Source organism: Moschus berezovskii, chromosome 5 (assembly GCF_049115385.1).
Source record: "Moschus berezovskii isolate FMDL1 chromosome 5, NW_MosBer_1.0, whole genome shotgun sequence".
Classification (NCBI taxonomy): Eukaryota; Metazoa; Chordata; class Mammalia; order Artiodactyla; family Moschidae; genus Moschus; species Moschus berezovskii.
The window spans coordinates 36902994-36927288 of record NC_142464.1 but is presented as its reverse complement, the minus strand read 5'-3'; the positions used below and the strand labels follow the sequence as shown (position 1 = coordinate 36927288).

The following is a 24295-nucleotide window of genomic DNA, read 5'->3' as shown; positions in this document are numbered from 1 at the left end:
AAAACACACAAAGCCTAGTGAAAATATATAAATAATAATGACAAATCTTCAAAAGCTGTTTTGTACAGATTTTTATGTGTTTCTATTATTTCTATAACACCAGTTTGAGATGTCAAAACCCAATTTGAGATGTGTGTGGAGTTAGAAACAAACGTACTAGGCTCATAAAAAGTGAAGTTGCTCAGTCATTTCTGACTGTTTGCAATCCCATGGACTGTAGCCTACGAGGCTCCTCTGTCCGTGGGATTTTCCAGGCAAGAGTACTGGAGTGGGTTGCCATTTTCTTCTCTAGGGTAGCTTCCCAACCCAGGGATCAAATCCAGGTCTCCTGCATTGCAGGCAGACTCTTTTACCATCTGAGCCACCAGGGAAGCAACTAGGCTCATAGTGACATGTAATTTTTGATATGGGTAATTTAAGTGAAAAAAAAAGGTGAGAATAAGAAATGTCTATTTGATGGGAAACTTTCTGCATGTCTGTCATAAAGATGCTATACACACTACAGGTATCCATTCCCATTGTCAAAAACTTCCTGAGTTTTCTATTAAACTTGGGGTAGATAGTGTTATCTACCACTAGATGGCACCATGCACAAGTGATAGGTTGTTTTTTTTTTTTCCTTCCATACGAAGTAAACTGGTTTTTGCTCTCAATCTACAGCAGCCTTAGGAATGAAAGGGAGGACATGTTACAGGATGGCTGATGCGGTTGCTCCCTATATACTGAACTGTTTAGCCTAGACCTTCTGAGTTTGAGAGCAATCTAACAGCTATTACTTCACTCCCCAAAAGAAGGAAATCAGAATATGCTGTGTAAATTATTTGATGTAAATGGCGTGCTATACATATGGAAGTTTGCTCCCCTGACAGGGAACATGATGGGGGTCTATGACAGACAAATACCTCACTTCTAAGGAATTAACCACTTTTCCCCTTTCTGGTGCTGAGATGTAGAACCAAACACCAGGACGCACTTAAAGTGAACCCAGTGGCTTTGAAAATACTGTTTTGAAATTAATTTATCTGGATACTACATATTTGCTCCTTTCTACTTTTCATTAGGCATCAGATTTCTAATTCTTGACTTCCAGAGATGACAGCCCCCCCAAACCAGTAATGGTGAATAATCTTAAGAAGTCATTTTAAGATGTAGCAATGGACCATAGCTCTTTTTCTGCTTCCCCCTTTTTAAAAATTAAGTTTTTTATGTAGCGTACAATTTTACTATCTTTTGGTCAAAGATATATTGGTATAAGCATGATACACTGAACTTGTTTATTAGTGCAATCTTACCTTTCACAGCAAGTGTACTGTATCTTTATGTATGGTACAGGGTGTGGTCTGAGAGAGACAGATGATGGAATAGGATTCATGTATCTAAAACAGAAGATAAGAAAAAAAGGCAAGAAAGAAAAGGTTCCCTACCAAGGTATCAGCAGTTTCTCAGTGATGAGGACAGAAGAACCTGGGAGTATCAACACATTACCAAAACAGGTGAGGAAATGCATACGGAAAGAAGGGGAAAAGGTTAAGATGATTCTAATTCAAATCCAGTCAGGAACTTGGATACCTCGAGCCCCAAAGTAAACCACAGCCCTGCTTTGAAAATGCCAGTTCATATGCCGGGTGCTTGTTCAGTCTGTTTGGCTCCTGGACTGTTGACTCTTTACCCCCCGAAACAAAGAGCCTGCATGGTCCTAAAGAAATATCATAGTTTACACAAAGTAGTCTGTTGACTGACTATTTTTTCAGTTAAAAAATTTTTTAATTAAAAAATTTTTGACCAAGACAATAATAGAACATAATTTGCAACTAGTCAGGAAGGCAACTGGTCCCAAGAGAGGAAAGAAAGTGATAAGGGGATGCCATCTCTGGGTGAACAGCATGACGCAATGACACGGAGACGAGACTTGAAAGCATAACAAATATGTTACAGGTCAGAATCATCAGCTTCCAAGTCAGAACTATTTGGAAGGCATGATGTAGCCCGGGCGAAAGACAGGTTAAGTGATCCAGGTCAGCGTCCATTGTGGTCTTCAGACTGATGAAGGAGGCTGGAGGCATCACAGTGGGAAGTCAAACATTTTAGAACCTTGAGCTGATCTAATCCACCCCTTCATTTTACAGGTGAGGAAACTTGAGGTCCAGTGAGGGTAAATGACTCTCCCAAGGGAACACAGCTAGACAATGACAAACCCAGAATGAGAACTGGTTTCCTGATCTCCAGCTCAGACGCTGTTCCTTCAATCACACTGCCTCCATGGTAGACAGAGGACCCACCAAAGGTGTGGGGCTGCGTGACCACAATACTGCGTGAGCTTGATTGAGAGCATGTCCCATGACAATACTCGGGGGACAAAGCCCCTGCCTGAGCAAGCTCAAAGAATAGACTGACAAAGTCGGTAAGCATTTACGGCCTTCTCAGGCAGAATGACTGAAGAAAGATTAAAAACATCAAGGAAGCAAGGAATGCCTGCTTAATTAAACTGGTGACCACATCCACCTTGTTATGAGAAGGTGCCCAGGTCAGGTCAATACCTAAATACTAACAGTACTGCTAACAAAAACAAGGTAAAAGTAAATCCTTTTACTAGAATACTTGTAAATACTCATCAATAATAACAATAATGATGATGATAATAATACCTTTAAAAAAAAACCAAAACACTTCAAGTTGCATATTACCAACACATAAGTTGTGAAGAAATTCTTGTGTGGTTGAACATGAATCAAGGTATTCTCTGTGATGATACAGCTTTATTCCCTGAGGGCATGAGACAGTGCCCTCAAGGAATAAGAAGTCTTATCTATTTCTCCTTTATGCTTAGATTCTCCACTTCCCTGATACAAACAGTAACACTGGTTCTACAAGTTCTAGAAAGAGAACACTGATGGGGGGATTATCTGAGACACTTGATGCACACGATTTGTAGGAAAACTCTGTGATTTCTCTGTAAATTACTAATCTGAAAGAGACACAGCAAACCGTCCACAGCTTCAACTTCAAATGATTTAAACAAAAATAGAACGAGCCATGGACAGTGTCTGCATCCCTGTCCAATTTGATGTAAACAACGTTTGTAGAAATTGGGTTTGTTAAGAAAGTTTATCCATATATCTGGATAGCAATAAAAAGCGTTTCCTAGGAAACTGTAAGATCCTGTACCACACAGCATACAGCCCAACTAAGAGGAAAATTAGGTTGATTTCTAAATTCAAGATACACATTTGTACAATTGTTCTTAACTCCTGCGACGATGTCCGAGTAGAGTGGGCGTGTGCATTGGTGGTTGTGTCTGTCTGCCTTCTCTGTCCCGCTGCAGTCTTGCCTGTGGAGCTCACTGGTCCAGACGGGTTTCCTCCTCAGCTGTGAGCCCCTGGGCTCTCCTCCTCCACTTCAGCCCCAGCCTGGGTCAATACTGCCCTTCTGCTAATGACACTACTGTTTCATGTCTTCCCATTTCCTCTAAGACAGCTGCCAGCACGCTCAGGTTTCCATCTGGGAAGTTCTGTGCTTCCCAGAGATCCAGGATGACACCAGTTGGACTTGATTTGGTGGCAAAGTAATTCAAGTACCTGTAATTGGTAATGGGAAAAAGGGCTGAACGGTGTGATTTATGGGTCTGTTTTCTTTTCAGTTTTGACTAAACCTTTCTGTTTCTGTGTTTTTATAAGTATCCTGGTCCCCCTTGAGAAACAGGGGCTTGCAGTGAGCTGTCCTGAATAACTAGCCCATGCTTAATTAGGTCAGCCCCAGACAGGAGATGTGATGCTTAACTTTGTTAACCTCAACTCTGAGTAAGATAATTTAAGAGACAAGATGTCTATGGGTCACATCCTGAACAGGAAATCAAGAGGCTTATGTTTTCTTTCCAGCCCAGCCTCTGATCATCTTTGACAGGTCATGCCTGGTGTTTTGCCTGGTAGTGATGGCAACATTCTAGAGAGAAGAGGCTCCTGAGGTCTCTTCATAACTTAACAGCACTGCTGTGTTTAGCACGTTAATTACCCATCCGGAATTAGGTCCTGCTTCAACAGGAGGTGAGGAACAGCAATTAGTGAATGGATATATCATTTAGGGGGATTTAGCCCATCAGCCTTGTGAAGCAGATCACAAAACCTGATGCTTAGAAAAGTCCGAGAAGCCCAGGATGTCTCTCAACCACGTGTCTGCAACACTGTGGAGCAAGATGCAAGGGGCAGTTATCAGTCCTGAAGCCCTGCGTCCAACAGGAACCAGGCTTGAAGCCTGGTCATACCCACCGGTCCAGGTTGAGCTTATGGGCCAGCATCCTCCAGTCGTGACCCCTCGTCTGCGGGGCATCCAGGCTGCTACAGAGCTTCTGCCGGATCGGGGGCGGGATGCTGAAAGCACTGGGGCCCGTCATGGTGGTGATGGTGCTTGCTGGGTCCAGAAGAGGCAGGTCCATGCCAGTAGGTTCCTGTGGTTCAGGCAGGGCAACGACAGCGTTATTTCTGAAGACAAAAGCAATCCTTATTGACCCAGTCAACATCGTGCCTCATTTGAAAAGACAAGAGGAGAATGGGTGCTATTATTCTCCCTACTGAGAGTGGCTTCTTTCTGGCTGCGAGTTGTGATTCTCTATAACCTGGCTGAAAGGGAGAAGTACGTTGTGAGCTGACTTTGCACAGCCTGGGATTTCTGAGTCTTCCTTCAGGACTGGGCTAGCTGGAGACCTTGTGTAACTCAGTAACAGCATTTCTACTAGAATTCCCCAGGATGAGCCAGGGAATGCCAATACTCCTAAAGGTTTAAATTTTGGTGGGTTGGGAGGGAGAAATGTTTGAAAGGGCAGTTCTTTGAGAATGAACTGATCTAGACCTGAGATTCTGGAGACTGTCTGACCCTAAGGGGAATGCCCTGGGCAAATGCTCGAGTAACTTCTCCCTCTGACCTCTGTAGAAGATGGCTTGATTCTGCTTTTGTTGAATGAAATGGAACATAGCTCTCCTCTAAGTGATATCAAATTAAGACTAATTTTTTAAAAGAAAATGGTGAACGCGGTATACTGCCTTAGGGCAAACTGCTAACAGAATCCTCCAATTGCTATATACCCTTAACTTTAAAATCTAATTTTAGTAGAGAAAACCATAGATTGGGTTTTAAGGGTTTCAGCTCATAAAACAGCATAAATGCAAAATCGGAATTTCATCTGCAGGAGAAACTCTAATCATTTTCTGATCACTTCTGCTGGTTGGAAAAGAGAAAGCAAATGTTGCCTGGGAACTATTAAAGTAATAAAAGAAAATCCACTTAATCTACTTTAAATGTCATCTCTTTCTTTTTTCCAAGCAGGTAACTGAGGTGGAGATAATTAGCTGCTGGAGGATAAAGTAGCCACACGCAGCTCCAGCCATCAGGAAGTCTCGGGGTCTGGCAAGATGCTCCACCCAGAGGTCAGTGCCCCTGCCATGCAGAACCTCCCAAACCCTGCTGCTCCTGCACTGTGGGGCCACAGGGTGCATCCTGGGGTGGCCTGCTCCGTGGCCCCGGATCAGCAGCCAAGACTCACTGTGAGGCTTGTGCAATCGCACCACACGGGGTCTGTCAGGGCCTTTGGAGGGCATGTTAGAGCAACCAAAAAAAAATTTTTTTTTTTTTTTTTTATTTTAACATAGAACACACAGCAGTGTTGACTGTGATCACAGTCTTTGGCCTCAAAACCCAGAACTTGGTAAACTCAGTCTCCGGGGATTGTACTGGCTCCTTTATGTTAACCTCCAACACATACCAGGACGCACATGCCTGGGGTGAAACGGGAGCTGGAGTCCCTGAATCCTGAAGATCATTCCCTGCACTGGGCACAGAGCTCTTTTCAGGGGACCCTGAAGGCACAGTACTTAAACCAAGGGGACCAGAAGAGAGGGCTGAAGGCACGTGATGATGCTTTTCAGTGGATTTATGGTAGGAATGTTCAAACGCAAGTGGCCAACACTTCTATTAGGTATAAATGGAGGTGGGGACAGAGGTGTAGAGAACTCACACCTTAGGGCTATGGCCCCCTTTGAGGTTCTCCGTGCATCTTGTCTGGACCATGACAATGGGGTCTAGGTGGAAACCCAGCTGAACTGTCCCTGGCTGCCTGTGGAGCGCTGACTCACAGCCTCAGATGTTCTGTTTGTTGGCCACACCAGCTCCCTGCTGCTTACCTGTGATCTTCCTTCTGCCACACTCACCTTCCCAAAGCCCAGCACTGACATTCTCCTGCCTTCTCTCAGTAAGTATCAGATGGCTTTCCTGCCACACCACGCCCAACTCCTAACCCTGCAGTGAGGCGGTGTGGGGTGTGGAGGCCCCAGGCGCTCCCTCCCCCTGCAGCCTGGCCCACTCACTCTGCAGGCACCTTTCTTAAGGGTGTTGTTGTTGTTCAGTCGCTCAGTCTTGTCCGACTCTCTATGACCCCATGGACTGCGGCACGCCAGGCTTCCCTGTCCTTCACCAACTCCTGGAGCTTGTTCAAACTCATGACCATTGAGACATGAGGCTATCCAAACATCGCTGTCCTCCCGCCTTCAATTTTTCCCAGGACCAGGGTACCTTTGCTAGTTCTGTTTGCTTCCCTGGTGGCTCAGATGCTAAGGAATCGGCCTGTAAAATGAGGGAGACCCAGGTTTGATCCCTGGGTCAGGAAGATCCCTGGAAAAGGGAAGGGTAACCCAATCCAGTATTCTTGCCTGGAGAATTCCATAAACAGAGGAGTCTGGCAGGTTACAGTCCATGGGGTCCCAAAGAGTCGGACATAACTGCAACAACTAACACTTTGACCTCACTTTTGCTAGTTCTTCTGCTCTTTCCCTGAACCTCTGTCAGGCCAACCCCTTCGAAGCCTAGACCAGAAAGCCTGTTTCCTGAGCAAACACACCCCAAGCTATCTGTCTGGAGCCCTCCTGTAATGCATCCCACAGCTTGGGATCTCCACGCAGTCTGCCCTGTGAACCCTGGCTGTACTTCCAGAGGACCTCCTCTGACTTCCCCAACTGCTTGGAGATGAGAATGTTTTTGTCATTCCCAGAACTCCTACAATGCTGAGGACAGTGCCTTGCATACGGAAGTTCTTCAGTTCATGTTTGTTGAAATGAGAGAAAATGTTTCTTGATACAGAGAGGAAACCCACTCCACAGCTTCTGTCTCACTGTGGCTAAAGGTAAGGCCCTTCTCACTGTTCAGTACTGAAGGTGAAGGCCGGGGAGAGGCAAGCACGGCTCTCAGGAAGAAGGTGTGCTCACATCCACCCGGTTCCCCTTTTCCTGGTGAATAAGGAACCGTCAGCACTTTACGTGGGCCTTCAAACCCTGCATCTCCAGCTTGTTTATTTCTGTGTGAACGAAATAAGAACCCTGATAGGGCATCATCTTTTCTCTTATTGGACGGCTGACAACAGCCTTGGAGGTAAAAGAAAAATACATATATACATTTACATTTAAATTTCACCTATGAATTTCTGTTGCTATTATTTCTTCCTTTACTTCCAGGTAAAAGTAGAGTTTACTCTCACATAAAGCTTATTACAGTAATTGTTTATGATACTGGTACCATCTGTCTTTGACGTTATGATTCTCTTAAACATGATTTTTCACCGTTAATCAAACAGCTGCTATGGTCTACATTTCAACACTCCACAGAAGTAACTTTCCACTCCTGTATTCTGACTCTTCCTGAAGTCACTTAGAAAAACTAGATTTCCCCAAGGGTCCTTTTGAACAGATTATAGAAAACAGAAGAGGTAAATAGGATGGCTTTAGCAGAGTGAAGCTCTGGACGCTAACATTGTTCTTGGTGTGCACGGAAGTGCTGTGCTAACAGTTAAGAATTATAGTGTCTTTGTTTTTATAGTTAAAAGTCCTGACAAGACTGCAGTTCCTCTTCTACTTTTCTCCTCTCTTGGTGGGCACCTTCCCCCTTCTTATTTCCCTGGTTCCTCCAGCAAGAACCCTCTTACCGTCATTTACATTTTGACAGTCATTCACCCGCATACCCTGCCAGGCATTTTCATTCTTAAACTTTCTCTCTGGCTAAGGAAGGAATCACTGGCTGAGGCGCCCAGAGAGGAACGACCATCCAGCTCCCGACATCACCTTGGTCTACGTCCAGCACAGCTGGGTCTCCCTCGGGGGCAGCAGGTCCTCTACCTGGCTGGAGAGGCCCGAGTGGCTTTAGAAAGGAGTGCGGGGGGAGCGGCACAGTCCTAGAAAGTCAGCTCCCTCTCGGGAGATGGGACACTGGAACTGCAACCCCAGCCCACCCGTCCACTTGCCATGTGACCCTAGGGAGGAGCCCCATCCAGCAGACAGACACCACCCATGGAGCCCTTTCTCCGGTTGGTTATGGCTTGTCAGTCACAGGGGACCCCACCTCGAGCTTTTGATGAGGATCCAGGGCTCAGGGCACTCCAAAGCCAACTGTTCCCCAGTGGACAGCCTGGCTCCCAACGTCAGTGCCAGCGCGCTTGCACGGCATTCAGATGCTAACAACAGTGGTGGGACTCGGTGACCCAGAAGGAAAAGCAGCAGCGAGCCCCCTAATCCCCAAAGTCACCTGACTTGGGGCCTTTCTGCACACACTCCCCCACCCCGTTCACTGTGCTGTCTGTCACAGGCCTCTGAGGGGACTTGAAGGGTGGGCCTCTCAGAGCTGACAGCCACCAGGTTGCAGAAGAAACCATCTTCCCTCTCTGGTGGCACAAGAAAGAAAGTCCTTAAACTGTGATCACACTAGGCGACACTGTCTCCTCAGCAGGGGGAGAGCCCCGCACGGCGCCCTTTCATTTGCAGCCGCAGCTGATCCACCTTTTCATCACACAGCCGACGCTCAGGCTGAACAGAAAGCAAGCATCAAAGGCACAGCCCTCCTCGCCCCGCTCCAAAATTCCGCAGCCTTTGTTGTCCCTGGAGCTGGGTGGTTATTGAACTTTGCAGACCCGCTGGGCCTGGAAAGTGAAAACACCCTCCCGAGCCAGCAGGGGTGGTGCTGTGGGCCCAGGCGATAGGCCGGCCTGTCGGAAGGCTGGGCGGTTGCCATGGTGCCCTGACACCGAGATCATGCCTTATGAATGTCACTGAGGTCTGTGACTGAAGTTGTTTATGAGTCAAAAGTCTCATGAAACTGCGGGAGGAAATGATGACCACAGCTCGGAGGGCTGTGGGAAAGGAGGATGCGGTGGGGCCGATGCGCTTCCCCCTCGGTTTGCTAAGGAAAACCGTCCTTAAATATGACACGCAGAGAGAGACACACTGAACACGGTGACATGTCATTCATCACTGCGCGTGAGCCGGCAAGGGAGAGGGGTCTTTTAAGTCAGATACTGTAGTTCTAGAAGGTAACAGTTCCGTGCTGTGGCTCATGAAGCCACGCCAAGCCCAGTTCTGCAGGCCCCAGAAGGCGCTGCCCCTTCATCTGGTCCTCTCTCATCCCTTCAGCCTGAAGGGTTTCCACTGTCCTAACTCCAAACCCTGAGGTCCCAGGCAACCGGTAAGGTCATGAGCACCCCTTCTTTCCACCCGGGGAAGTTTTAAATAGCAGCGATAATTATCATTTCTGAGACACAGACATTCTGAAAAGCCCCACCTGAAATGGGGGAGGCTCACAGCGAGGAAAGATCGAGAGGGCTTCTGGGGGAGACGCCGAGGCTCACCTTCTACTTCTGGACTCTGTCACACAGGGGAGGGGGCATCTCTTCTGTTTGGAGGGTGAGGTGTCAGACAGCAAGCACGCCCAGAGCTTTCTCCTTTCAACATGGAGGAGAAAGGAGGTGCTGGGCAGCGCACAGCTGGGCGAAGGCAGGTGCATCCCGAGGAAAGGAGCAGACCCAACAGGAAGAGAGTCAGCGGATCCAGGGGAACAGGGCACAGTGGGGGTGCTTTGGGAAAGTTATTGTATGTGCACACAAATTAATCCTTATGGCTGAAGTTCAGATGTGTGTAAGAAGTCCTTAAATTCATGTCACAAACGATAAAGGTCTTGTTTTTTGAAAAGGATCCTCCATTGCACTTTGATGTATTGGTGTCTCCCTGTGTTCATTCAAAGCACTGTTTTGTGAACGAGCTGGCCCTCCGGGACTTCCCATAGATGCCCACTGCAATGCTTTCCTCTCTGTTCTGAGAGCCACGGGTGCTCTTACCTCAGACACGGCGCAGCTCAGCTGGAAGATCTGCCCTTCTCCCTCTACCTGCCGCACACACAGTTTGCAGACCAGCTCCACTGTGTTCAGGCTGAATCTTTCCAGGGTGAACGTGCAGTGGAGGTTTCTCTGAGACCCACTCCAGATATGGTAGAAAGGAATTTCCTGAAGCAAAGAAAAGGGGAAACCACAAATGAGGGACATGGTGCTGCCAGGAACACGTCTCAGTAGCGCACATGTGCATTACGGCGCCTTCTTTACTCCCCACAGTGGGTCTGTGCGTGAATATATCCCAACCCCCTTTTCAGATGGAAAGACTGAGGACCAGAGACGTTTACATAACTCACCCAAAGTCCCATAGCTAGTAAGTGGTAGAGTTGAGGTCCAAACCCAGGGACTTGGCCCCAGAACCCATATACCTAACCAGCCTGCCACTTCTGTCATTTATAAAAAAGCCATTGTAAGTGCCCATGAAAAGAACTCCCTGCCAGGGTATCATGGGGGAAAGCAAAGAAGTCTAAAGGGTGATGCACTGACCCAGTTCCTTTTTATGCCCATGCCCTCCACAGGACAAGGAAAGCCAGGACTCACTACAAGTTGGAAACTGGAGGCTTGATTAGGTGCCACATGAAAGCTCCTGGCCTAAAAAGCACCAAGCCTCTAACAGTCACAATTTCCTATGAATCTAGATCACCTCACAGAGCCCATCCTAGAATCTTTTTTCAATAAAGGAAAAAAAGGTTGACACACAATGGGAGACCATGTTGGTTAAGAGCAGAGGCTTGGAGCCAAATTAAGTACAAATGAGATGCCTTCCCCTTGTTTACTTGGTGATCTGGGGCAAGTTGTTTAACCTTTTCTGTTTCCTCATCTGCGAAAGCCTGTGCCTAAGCAAAAGAAAAACCTGAATGAAGGGGTTTAAATGACATTCATCAAAGTACATGAGAGTCTGGCAGATGGCGAGAACTCAGCCAGGCTTAGCTTGAAGTAATATCATATTATCATTATTATTATTAAAACAGTATTTTCCATTACAATTGAAAAAAAAAACTGTTCATAAAAGGGGAAGATTTATGGCAGTTGCAAAATCAGAGAAGAGAGGAAAAGGAAGGAAGAGATTTAATGAGCAAGTCAAAGCCAGTCTCTCAATCAAGTGCTGACTTACACAGAAGAGTCTGGCATGTGCCCCCATCAAAGCTCAAGACTGTTAGTGAACTAGTAGGTTTCCCCCCACCACAATTTATACGTAAGTACCAGACATCTGAGAGTAAGGATGCAGCTGAAAATCTTCCCTTTGTCCCTTCTAGTGCATTCATGGGCTTCCATCAGGGAATCACACCCATTGCAGATGCAGCCCCGGATGGGGGACTGGATGCGCATGCAAAGGGTGTGCTGCTTATCTAAGTGCGTCTGTGACTCCCAGGACTGGGTCTGAGACTAGGGATCCCGTTGCAGCCTCCTGAGAGCCCGGGCTGGCTGATGGAGATGCAGGCGAGAAACCTCTGCAGAGCCTTACTTTCCCCTCATACAGCTATATACAGAGGGGGCCAGTATTCTTATGCTCGTATTTAATAAAATCCCCACCAGGTTTTATTTTTACTTGCTATTTCAAGTTTCCAAGATGATGTTTCCTCTAAGTTTTCAATGTAAAGGCACTCTCCTAGCCAGGCTAAAGCCTAATCTGTGTCACGTGGGATACCAGTGTTCTCTTTCTCCTATGAATGCTTTTGAGGCTAGTTTTATCAAATCAGTGTTAACATTACTCTGAAAATGAATAGAAATGATGGACTTGAAGTCTTATTTATTGAAAGTAAAACAATGATAGTACACTTACCTGAAAGAATTAAGAAAAGAGCATTTCCTCCAGTACGTCTAGAGTATTTTTCAGAAATCCTAAATAACCCCAAACTATTTTGGAGGAGTACCGAAGTAAGATTACTTTAAAGGAATGGAATATCTTCTGTCTAAATCATTCCAGTTCTCTTTCTTGGAGATGTCTCCAAGCCTTCGGTTCATCTTGGGAACCTTACCTGATATTTGGCCAGTAACTTGCTCTTCCAGAGGGAATGGGCAATATCGTGTATGGATAGGCGCAGGTTGTGGGTGCTGCCTTTAAAGTGAAGAGCCTTAGGTTCTTCTAGCAGCTGTCCTCCCATCTGTCGCTCGAGCTGCAAAACTTCCTGCAACGACATGCCCCAAACCGAAAGCAAATGACTGACTGGCATCACCCGGTGGTATCTTCCTCATTCTGCCCCCCACCCCCACACCTAACTGCAACACAGGACCTCATCCTCCAGCCCTGAGGCCCTCCAACAGAGGCTCCGGCCAGTTTGCCTGTGACTGGTCCCTGTGGACCCTGGACTGTCAGCGAGCCACAGCATACTTGTGCAGCCCACTCAGTACAGTCTGCACTTCCCAACAGACAAATGGGATGTTTAATCTAATACAGGGAAATAACAATCAGGGCCCCAAATGGGGAGAACTCCCAATAAAAGAAAAAACAGGCAGAAATGTAAACAGATAAGAAAGTAGATTTTCGATGAACTTTCAGGGAAAAGGGCAAATAACTAGAAAACAAACCACATCTTGGATTGGTTAACACCAGTCAACAATTAAAAATCTGGAATGTGCTTTGGGCACACTTTCCTATCTTTTTTAGTTTCCTTACCTACAGAAAGACAATTTCTGTTTAAAATTATCCATTGCACAATTCCTAAGTATCAAAAAATTAAAACAGGCTCATTAAATATTCTATTAGAGAAAAGTATACAGATCAGGAGGATTTTCCAGCACCAAATATTGATCTAAATAGTCACTCAGATTAAATTTTTTTTAAGTTACCTCATTTTTCAAGACCCATGGCTGATTAAAAAATTTGCTATGTAACTTTTCTTATGCCATAAATATGTAACATCAAGATAAATTCTATATCTACTTCCACCCCTCAAGCTCATTAATGGGAGTAAATGAAGCATTTCCAACTACAGCTGTGATTATCCAAACATCAGCAAACCATAAGTTATCAATGAGTAAAATATCCTGAGTGTCTTCTGCTGTCAGAACCATCCCTGTGCATTTTGTTCCCCCTCAAGCTTTAACTGTTTTAGTAGCACAAATACATAGACATTTATGGCCTTTTTTCCGGGATCAGGTAATAATGAATTTTATAGCAATATAAATACAAAATCTGATTTTCTCCGTTGGTGAGATTTCATCTGAAAGCTGGAGTTTGATAATTCAGGTAATCAGTCAGGCCCCATGCCACACACACATATAGGGAACCTACTCCTGCACAGATAGATGGTCACAGTGGAAAACTATAGTCCCGTAAGTGCAGAGCTTACCCACATCATTGATTAGATGCAAACAGCTCATCTCAAACTGCTCCTTTAGTGGTTCTTAGCATCCATCATCTTTGAGTCAGGTCACTATTCTGCACAACGCAAGCTGCTGAAAGGTGCTATGAGGTATGTTATAGCAGGGAATGTTAGGGTAATGTGGAATGTGGTCTCGGGCAGGGACTCCTCTAATTAGTGTATAATGGAAGAGATGAAGTAATAGCACATTGACACAGATGGGCGGGGGCTAGCTGCTTGAGACCGTCAGTGTTGAGCATATTCAACCTTGGTGGCTGATGAGCAGCTATTACTTGTGACAGGAGCCTGAGCAGGCAGCCCCCCGACAGACATCCTGTGTCACTGTGCCCTGGTTCTGCTGTGCGGCAGGCTCGAAGGGTCCCCCGTAGGGCTCCAGATCGGCTCAGTCCAGAGTCACACACACTCCCCACAGAACACCCTCCCAGCACACTTCACACGCCAGTCCTCAACAAGAATCTGGCCATGTGGAAATGAAGACGCACAAGAAAAGTGAGAGTTAACTGCAGTTGCTTCTGCTTCAGCAGGAAGGCATAATGAGCTTATGTTGATCATGTTCGGTGTCTAGTTAGCATAATAGAGAAGGCTGACGTTCCCAGTGAACCTGGCACCTGACAAATTCTAAAGCTAAAATGATGTTTGTTTATAAGCCATTAGAAGAAAAGCAACATAATTAGAAATCTTTGAGATTACGGTCATGCCAATCAATCAGTTTTAGCTTCTTTCCAGTACACCCTAATTACCTCATCAAGACATCTAAAGAGCAATCGATAGTAATTATCTGATTACTATAGATCTTCATTATGTCCAAATTATCTCCCTGGGATGTCTAGAAGAAGATGCATTGTATTCCAGGAGGTAATTGTACCCAACAATGTATAATCCACACCCCATTCCTACAATCAACACAGATTGTCAGAGGAGATGGAGAACATGATCAGCTTTCTTGGCAGGGAGGACCACTGGTAAAAAACCTAAACTGCCTATTGGTCATGACCTTGAGGTCAAAAAATCTAATCCAGTACCACATTTTGACTGCAGGGTCTGAGTGGGAGGCAGCCCGAGGACAAAGCTCAGTCCTTCCGTTTTTCGGCATTGACCCTGAATCCCAAGGTAAAGAGCTCTCCCAGTGAGGAGAGAGACCAGGTTGGCTCAAGCCCTCCTTTGAGAGGAAGCACTCGGTAAAGTGCCAAAGAACACACTCTCTCTACACTGTTAATTTCTCCACCTCTCCACTAACCAGGAGTGACACAAAGCTGCTACCAGAGCTGAGGGGAACCTGCCTATTCTGTCCTGTTCAGTTGAACAGAAACCCTGGTGAGAGATGAACTGCCCACACCAGGACACATCCATGCTTGGAGCAAGGTTTCTGAACATCTTTGACTGCATACACCATCAGTCAAAACATTGAGCATGCATTTTATGTTTCCTTACAAATTATATATAATACTTATGTTAATACATCAGTATGTTAATATGTTATAAAATATATCTAAAGTTAAAAGGATGAGCTAAGATGAAAAGACACAGAAGTCCCCATATTGTCTATTTCTGTGCCCAAAGTCTCACTGGCCTGGGGCTGAGAAGCCCATTTTGGAGACTGCTGGTGGGGGCAGCTGTCCCTCCACTAGTACTCTGGGAGACATCACCCAGGAGTAAATGATTTGGTAAGATGAATCCTTACCAAACTTAAATTTAACATTTTTTGGCTGGAGAAGAAACAGCTACCCACTCCAGTATTCTGACCTGGAGAATTCCATGGACCATACAGTTCATGGTGTCACAAAGAGTTGGACATGACCGAGTGACCTTCACATTCACTTTTCCCTTTCTTAAAAGTAGCAACTGGTATCATCATACCCAGGCTGTGCAACTTCAAAAAACACAACGAAATAGAGAAGAAAATAACCAAAGTATGAATGAAAAATATTAAAGTGTGAATTAAAGATATTACAATCAATAAATAAAACAACTCCTTGAAAACTAAAATCACCTAAAGCCACACATGAGACAGAAATGATTTGCCACCTACAGCAATTCCCACATATAAATGTTATGTCAGAAAATAGAAGAGGCAAGCCCAGTGGATAGGCTAATCAGGGTTTTGTTCCTTACTGTTATGGTTTAACTGTCAGAATTTCAGATATTTTTATCTGATTCCACTTAATATGAATACAACTTATATTTTAAAAAGCTTGATTCTCTGAATTTCTTCTGCATGAAATCATTTTGGTTATTATATATGTGATAACGGAGAAATAAGAACATAAAAATAACAAGATATGTGAATCAATAAGATATAGTTTTAGAGTTGCATGCTTTCCTCTTATGAATGAGGAGCATTCAATCCTTCCTGGGAGCACTCATTCAGTATGCCTGCCAGGAACCATGCCAGGCTCTGGGACACACAGACAAGTGAGCCTCTGTCCCAGCCTCAAACCACACTCACGAACCTTGGTTGGAGGAAGACCTACATACAGACATGTAACCCCAACACAGTGTGCTAAACTCTAAGACAGCTTCTTTCGGGTCCCAGGCTGCTTTGGGGTCCCAAAGGTTAGGATATTTCACACATCTTAAAAAAGGACAGGAACAAAATATGTTTAAGGTCAAAAGATTTAGGAAGACTTAAGAGAAATATCGTGACCTTGGAAAGAAATGCCATAACAGGAATTAGGATCATCTAGGCTCGTTTTTCTTAGGAATATAAATGTCACCTTCCTCTGCAAAGGACGTCCTCCATTCTGGCAGCACCCCTGCCTCAGTGCCTTGTTGGGGTTGTGCTTCTGTAGAAAGGGTCACTTTCTGCTCGCCTTTGTCAGTTCCGTCTCCATCCCTCCAACTTAGCTGGGAGAGACTTGCAGGGGTCAGTTAGCAACAGAAAGTCTCTAGCCCGTCCTTCCACAGGAACACTCACGTGAACCCCATGCTGCAGGGAGCTGGAACCCCAGGGATCTGGGCAGTCCCATGGGACAGCTGCATCCCAGTGTGGTGGCCATCCCAAAGCAGGCTCCTCGCCAGCCCCAAGTGACGGCTGTGTTGATTCAGGGAGCCTGGGAGGGATTGTTCGAAAGGCAGAGACAAGGGATTCCATGGTAGAAACAATTGGCTTTCACAATAACCAATTAAACCAAGACATTATCCATGCTAAGCCATTATTCTGGGCCACTTAAAAGCCACAATAAATCCAAGCTGTTTTAAAGGTCTGTGCGTATAAAGGGAGCCCCTCTGGCCTGTAACCAGCTCTCCCTGGCTCTTTGCAGATAGGATCTGCCCCCATGAAGGCATGGGGGAGGAGCCCTACAGCTCCTACCCTCGATGTCCCTAAGGCCACAGCTCTTCACTCTGCATCACTCCTGGGCTGCACCATGCCTGCCTCTCTGCTGCCGCAGTTCCTCCTCCTGCTCCTCTTCCTCTTATGGGTCCTTCCCAGTGGGGCAAGCATCAGCCTCACAGCTAGTGCATATGAGAGCCTCCGGGACACAGCTGCCTACCCCCACCTGGAAGTACACACTCAAGAATGTGGTAAACCTCGATCTTAGGGCAAAGTGGTGACTTTGGGCCAGGAACTGTGTGAGCAGCTGGGACCCTGGCTTTGCCCTCCACACCCAGCGCTCACTCATCTTCCCGACACCTGTGCTCAGATCCTTGTCCTACTCAAGGCGTGGCCTCCTCTCTCACACCACTGCTCCAAGCTGAGCCTCCTTCCTTGAAGGTGCCTGTTTTAACCTCCAGTTTCTCAGGAATCCAATCCAATTTGTAGGTTATCCAGCCTTTAGCTTCTCTCTCTCTCCCTGCTTTCTCTCCAATGATTCTCCTATCTCTCCTCTCCTTTCCTTAGAAATCTTAATGGGCTACCCAAGTGGCTCAGTTGTAAAGAATCTGCCTGCCAATGCAAGAGATGCAGGTTCAATCCCTGGGTCATAAAGATTCCCTGGAGGAGGAAATGGCAACCCACTCCAATATTCTTGCCTGAAAAATCCCATGGGCAGAGAAGCCTGGCGGGCTACATAGACTTATGGGTCGCAAAGAGTCATAGACGACTGAGTGACTAAGCACAGAGCACAGGAAGGAAGAAACACGTGGTGAAACTTAAATCCCATATGACACATTAAAATCTCCTCTGGAAAAGAAGGTTGCAGGAGGTTAGATCAAGGCTTTGCTTCATTTTGTCTTGCTTCTTTCTTGGTACTGTCTGGATGTTAGTGGTCCACAGATTCTTTATTCTAGATGGAAGTGCAGAGGCCTGAATTGGCTGTAGTCACTGCTGCCAAGGGGGCTGGGGGCAATGCCTGGCACCTGCGCAGGTGGACATAGCTCTCGTGGGGACATTACTAAGATTTCCATGCAGGGCAGGAACACAAAGGGTGGCAAATGGAGCAGCAGCCAGCCTTGCATGCCAGGAAGGTTCAGTTTGCTTTGGTTTGGCTCTATGGCTTCATGGAGAGGGACTCTCACTCCATACTCTGTGCAGGGAGGGCACTGGACTGAGCACGGAAGACTGAGTTGTGCAGCTGGAGACCCGCACCCCACCTTCACCAGGCTTCTGCCACATGGACTCAGGGCTCCCCAGGCACCAAGAACAAACCAGCAGGTGTTCAGAGCCCCACATACATTGAAGCTCAAAAGACAAGCCCTCAAGGACTGTGCTGCCTGGTGTTTTAAAAAATCCCATCTCTCATCAGCTTTTATGCAGTTCACCTTGGTCCTATTCATTCTTTCATCCTGTGCTGGAATCGACCCCTGTCATCCAGGGAGGAGGACTCTCTCTCTTTGCTTGAGGCTATCTCCTCTGCCTTCCAGCCTCGGGCCTGGGGTCTTCCAAAGCAGAAGGCTGTCCCCCTCCCCCGTGCCCTGCCAGCTTTCTAGTGACACCAAGCTCAGCTCCCTGTGGGCTGCCTTCTCCTCTGGCTGCAGAGCCGGCGGAGGGAACATCTGACTGTCAGCCGGCCTCCCCCACCTGCCTGGGGTCACTGTCACGGGCGCCCAGCCTGGTGGCACTGCTGCTCTGTCTGTGCGCACGCTGGGGAGCTCTGTGCTCCCCCCGCGTCTGTCTGCCATGCTTCGTCCCTAATAATAACAAGGTTGGACCCGGGTGACCACATGCACACACTTCCCGTCAAGTCGCCTCATTTCTGGGCTCTGCCTGCTGCTCCCGCAGCTGCTGTTGCCACGGATGCCTGGTCTGAGCTGCCGCTTCCAGCTGCCCAGTCAGGCCGGATTGTGACACCCTTAAAGAAAATGCCGCAGGGCAGCACTCAGAGAAGTGGCCATGTTGCTTATCTACCTCTGGGCATATTTCTAAGGAAAACTTGGTCTCACATATCTATGTATTAGGGATAGGACTTTTTAGGTTGTTCTAGAACTTCTGGAGCCATCTTGTATTTCTTTTCACCCTTGAACATTTATCTTTTAACTTCTAGGTAGTTTCTTGTTTTCTGCAATAAGAAATTACAGTAAGCTTGGTATTTAAGGGCTTCCCTGGTGGCTCAGACAGTAAAGAGTCCACCTGCAATTTAGGAGACCCGGGTCTGATCCCTGAGGTTGGGAAGATCCCCTGGAGGAGGGCATGGCTACCTAGTCTAGTATTCTTGCCTGGAGAATTCCATGGACAGAGGAGCCTGGTGGGCTATAGTCCATGGGGTCACAGAGAGTTGACAATGACTCTGAGCAACTAACACTTTCACTAGTGACTTAAGTAACACAAACTTGTTTCCTTACATTTCTGTGGGCTGGAAGTCTGAGATAGGTCCCACTGCATTAAAATCAATGTGGTGGTAAGGCTGCTTGCATTTCTGGAAGCTCTATGGAAGAATTCGCTTTTTTGTCTTTTCCATATTCCACAGTTGCCCACATTCTTTGGCTTATGGTCCCCTTCCTTCTCCTTCAAAGCTAGCAATGGCATATCTCTGCTCCTTCTTCCATGGTCATGTCTCCCTTTGACCATAGCTGGGAAAGGTTCCCCACTTTTAGCCACTCAGTAATTAGATCAGACCCATCCTGATAATTTAGGCTAATCTCTCCATCTCTAAGTCTGTATTTATAACAGTACTTGTAAAGTCTCCTTTGCCATGTAAGGTAACGTCTTCACAGGTTCTGAACCTTGTGTGCAGATGTCTTGGAGGAGCCATTATTCCATCTTCCACAACTTATACTTCCTCTTCTCTCTTTTCTCTCCCTTTCCCAAACATAAATTCAACTTTTCAGGTCATTTCAGAAATATATGATAGGGCCAGGGCCAAGTGTCATGAGAAGATAATAAAGATGGGGTAACTTGGAGACACCAAAAAGAAACTGGTCGCCAAGTAGCTGACCAGCGGCCCTGCTACCAAACCTGACTTACACACAATTAGATCATAGTTACAGTTAATATCTTCTCTGAGCCATTCAAAATGCCATTATAATCTAAATGCCCAACTAGGGACAATTAACATTATTGAGTGACTACTTTGTGCCAGCAAATTTAATAACTTTGGTCACCTTGAATCCCTTAAGGATTCCTGATACAGACCAAGTGACATACCAAAGAGATCACATTCAGTGACCAGGTGATGAGGGATGGGACCAATCAAGTCAGTCAGCCTGACTTAGCTTTCCTTTGACCCTACACTTCCTTCCACACACCAAGCAGAGAAAACACATCTGCTGTCATTATCTAATGCATGTATTACATGTACGAACTGGAAAATTAAAGATTTACCAAGCATGGCCCTACCCATCAGAGCAAGACCCAGTTTTCCCCACAGTCAGTCCCTCCCATCAGGAAGCTTGTACAAGCCCCGTATCCTCATGCATCAGAGAGCAGACAAAAGAAGCAAGAACTACAATCCGACAGCCTCCAGAATGAAAACCACAATCACAGAAAGCTAACCAAAAGGATCACATGGATCACAGCCTTGTGTAACTCAATGAGGCTATAAGCCATGCCATGCAGGGCCACCCAAGATGGATGGGTTAAGGCAGAGAGAGGTCTGAGAGAACGCGGTCCACTGGAGGAGGGAATGGCAAACCACTTCAGTATTCTTGTCTCAAGAACTCTATGAACAGTGTGAAAAGGCAAAAGATATGACACTGGAAGATAAGCCCCTCAGGTCGGTAGGTGTCCAATATGCAACTGGGGAAGAGCAGAGAAATAGCTCCAGAAAAAATTGATGTGCCTGGTGGTGAAAGTAAAGTCCAATGCTATAAAAAAAACAAAATTGCATAGAAACCTGGAATGTTAGGGCCCTGAATCAAGGTAAATTGGACGTGGTCAAGCAGGAGTTGGCAAGAGTGAACATCAACATGTCAGGCATCAGTGAACTAAAATGGACGAGAATGGGCAAATTTAATTCAGATGACCGTTATATCTACTACTGTGGGCAAGAATCCCTTAGAAGAAGTGGAGTAGCCCTCATAGTCAACAAGAGTCCAAAATGCAGTACTTGGATGCAATCTCAAAAATGACAGAATGATCTTGGTTTGTTTCCCAGCAAACCATTCAACATCATAGTAATCCAAGTCTGTGCCCCAACCACTAATGCCAAAGAAGCTGAAGTTGAATGGTTCTATGAAGACATATATCACCTTCTAGAACTAACACCCTAAAAAGATGACCTTTTCATAATAGAGGATTAGAATGCAAAAGTAGGCAGTCAAGAGATACCTGGAGTAACAGGTAAGTTTGGCCTTGGAGTACAAAATGAAGCAGGGCAAAGGCTCACAAATTTTGCTAAGAGAATGTTCTGGTCATAGCAAAACCCTCTTCCAACAACACAAGAGATGACTCTACACATGGACATCACCAGATGGTCAATACTAAAAGCAGAATGATTATGGTTTTGCTGCCAAAGATGGAGAAACTCTATACAGTCAGTAAAAATAAGACCTGGAGCTGACTATGGCTCAAATTATCAACCTCTTATTGCAAAATACAGGCTTATATTGAAGAAAGTAGGGAACACCACTAGACCATTGAGGTATGACTAAAATCAGCTCCCTTATTTTACAGTGGTGACCAATAGATTCAAGGGATTAAATCTGGTAGATAGAGTGCCTGAAGAACTATGGATGGAGGTTCATAAGATTGTACAGAGGTGGTGACAAAAACCATCTCCAAGAAAAAGAAATGCAAGAAGGCAAAGTAGTTGTATGAGGAGGCCTTACTAATAGCTGAGAAAAGAAAAGAAGCAAAAGGCATAGGAAAAAGGGAAAGATATACCTAAACGCCCGGTGCAGATGTGAGAGACGCTGGCCCAGGCTCAACCGACCACACAAAGAGGGGCAGCCGTGAGGAGCTACCCCACGCCTGAGGCCAGGGCCGGCGGCTGAGAGGAGCTACCCCACGTCCAATAGGCAGTGGCTGTGCGGGCGCAGGAGGGCCGAGAGGAGCTACTCCACGTTCAAGGTCAGGAGGGGCGGCCTTGAGGAGATACCCCTCATCCAAGGTAAGGTGCAGCAGCTGCACTTTCCTGGAGCAGCTGTGAAGAGATATCCCACGCCCAAGGTAAGAGAAACCCAAATAAGACGGTAGGTATTGCGAGGGGGCATCAGAGGGCAGACACACTGAAATCATAATCACAGGAAACTAGTCGATTTGATCACATGGACCACAACCGAATGTGGTCCACTGGAGAAGGGAATGGCAAACCACTTCAGTATACTTGCCTTGAGAACCCCATGAACAGTATCAAAGGGCAAAATGGTAGGATAATGAATGAGGAATTCCCCAGGTCGGTAGGTGCCCAGTATGCTACTGGAGATCAGTGGAGAAATAACTCTAGAAGGAATAAAGGGACCGAGCAAAAGCAAAACCAATACCCAGTTGTGGATGTGACCGGTGATAGAAGCAAGGTCCGGTGCTGTAAAGAGCAATATTGCATAGGAACCTGGAATGTTAGGTCCATGAATCAAGGCAAATTGGAAGTGGTCAAACAGGAGATGGCAAGAGTGAACGTCGACATTCTAGGAATCAGTGAACTAAAATGGACTGGAATGGGTGAATTTAACTCAGATGACCATTATATCTACTACTGTGGGCAGGAATCCCTTAGAAGAAATGGAGTAGCCATCATGGTCAACAAAAGAGTCCGAAATGCAGTACTTGGATGCAATCTTAAAAACGACAGAATGATTTCTGTTCGTTTCCAAGGCAAACCATTCAATATTACAGTAATCCAGGCCTATGCCCCAACCAGTCACGCTGAAGAAGCTAAAGTTGAACGGTTCTATGAAGACCTACAGACCTTTTAGAACTAACACCCAAAAAAGATGTCCTTTTCATTATAGGGGGCTGGAATGCAAAAGTAGGAAGTCAAGAAACACTTGGAGTAACAGGCAAATTTGGCCTTGGAGCACAGAATGAAGCAGGGCAAAGGCTAATAGAGTTTTGTCAAGAGAACGCACTGGTCATAGCAAACACCCTCTTCCAACAACACAAGAGAAGACTCTACACATGGACATCACCAGATGGTCAACACCAAAATCAGATTGATTATATTCTTTGCAGCCAAAGATGGAGAAGCTCTATACAGTTAGCAAAAACAAGACCAGGAGCTGACTGTGGCTCAGATCATGAACTCCTTATTGCCAAATTCAGACTGAAATTGAAGATAGCTGGGAAAACCACTAGACCATTCAGATATGACCTAAATCAAATCCCTTATGATTATACAGTGGAAGTGAGAAATAGATTTAAGGGTCTAGATCTGATAGATAGAGTGCCTGATGAACTCTGGACGGAGGTTCGGGACATTGTACAGGAGACAGGGACCAAGACCATCCCCATGGAAAAGAAATGCAAAAAAACAAAATGGCTGTCTGAGGAGGCCTTACAGATAGCTGTGAAAAGAAGAGAAGCGAAAAGCAAAGGAGAAAAGGAAAGATATAAGCATCTGAATGCAGAGTTCCAAAGAATAGCAAGGAGAGATAAAGCCTTCCTCAGTGATCAATGCAAAGAAATAGAGGAAAACAACAGAATAGGAAAAACAAGAGATCTCTTCAAGAAAATTAGAGATTCCAAGGGAACATTTCATGCAAAGATGGGCTCGATAAAGGACAGAAATGGTATGGACCTAACAGAAGCAGAAGATATTAAGAGGTGGAAAGAATACACAGAAGAACTGGACAAAAAAGATCTTCACGACCAAGATAGTCACGATAACGTGATCATTGACCTAGAGCCAGACATCTTGGAATGTGAAGTCAAGTGGGCCTTAGAAAGCATCATTACGAACAAAGCTAGTGGAGGTGATGGAATTCCAGTTGAGCTATTTCAAATCTTGAAAGATGATGCTGTGAAAGTGCTGCACTCAATATGCCAGCAAATTTGGAAAACTCAGCAGTGGCCACAGGACTGGAAAAGTCAGTCTTCATTCCAATTCCAAAGAAAGGCAATGCCAAAGAATGCTCAAACTACTGCACAATTGCACTCATCTCACACGCTAGTAAAGTCATGCTCAAAATTCTCCAAGCCAGGCTTCAGCAATATGTGAACCGTGAACCCCCAGATGCTCAAGCAGGTTTTAGAAAAGGCAGAGGCACCAGAGATCAAATTGCCAACATCTGCTGGATCATGGAGAAAGCAAGAGAGTTCCAGAAAAACACCTATTTCTGCTTCATTGACTATGTCAAAGCCTTTGACTGTGTGGATCACAATAAACTGTGGAAAATTCTGAAAGAGATGGGAATACCAGACCACCTGATCTGCCTCTTGAGAAACCTGTATGCAGGTCAGGAAGCAACAGTCAGAACTGTACATGGAACAACAGACTGGTTCCAAATAGGAAAAGGAGTACGTCAAGGC

The 24295-nt window shown here is 45.8% G+C and overlaps 1 protein-coding gene across 1 annotated transcript in view; it reads right to left on the bottom strand.

Moving 5' to 3' along the window:
- Positions 1 to 1787: 1787 nt before the first annotated feature.
- UNC5C (unc-5 netrin receptor C) overlaps positions 1788 to 24295 on the bottom strand; it is a 436405-nt gene continuing 413897 nt past the window's right edge. The window contains exons 14-17 of the mRNA XM_055434976.2: positions 12169 to 12318; positions 10139 to 10303; positions 4263 to 4441; positions 1788 to 3575 (exon numbers count right to left, since the gene is read on the bottom strand). Of these exons, the coding sequence (XP_055290951.1) occupies positions 3413 to 3575; positions 4263 to 4441; positions 10139 to 10303; positions 12169 to 12318 (657 nt within the window). The 3' untranslated portion in view covers positions 1788 to 3412. The remainder of the gene's footprint in view (positions 3576 to 4262; positions 4442 to 10138; positions 10304 to 12168; positions 12319 to 24295) is intronic.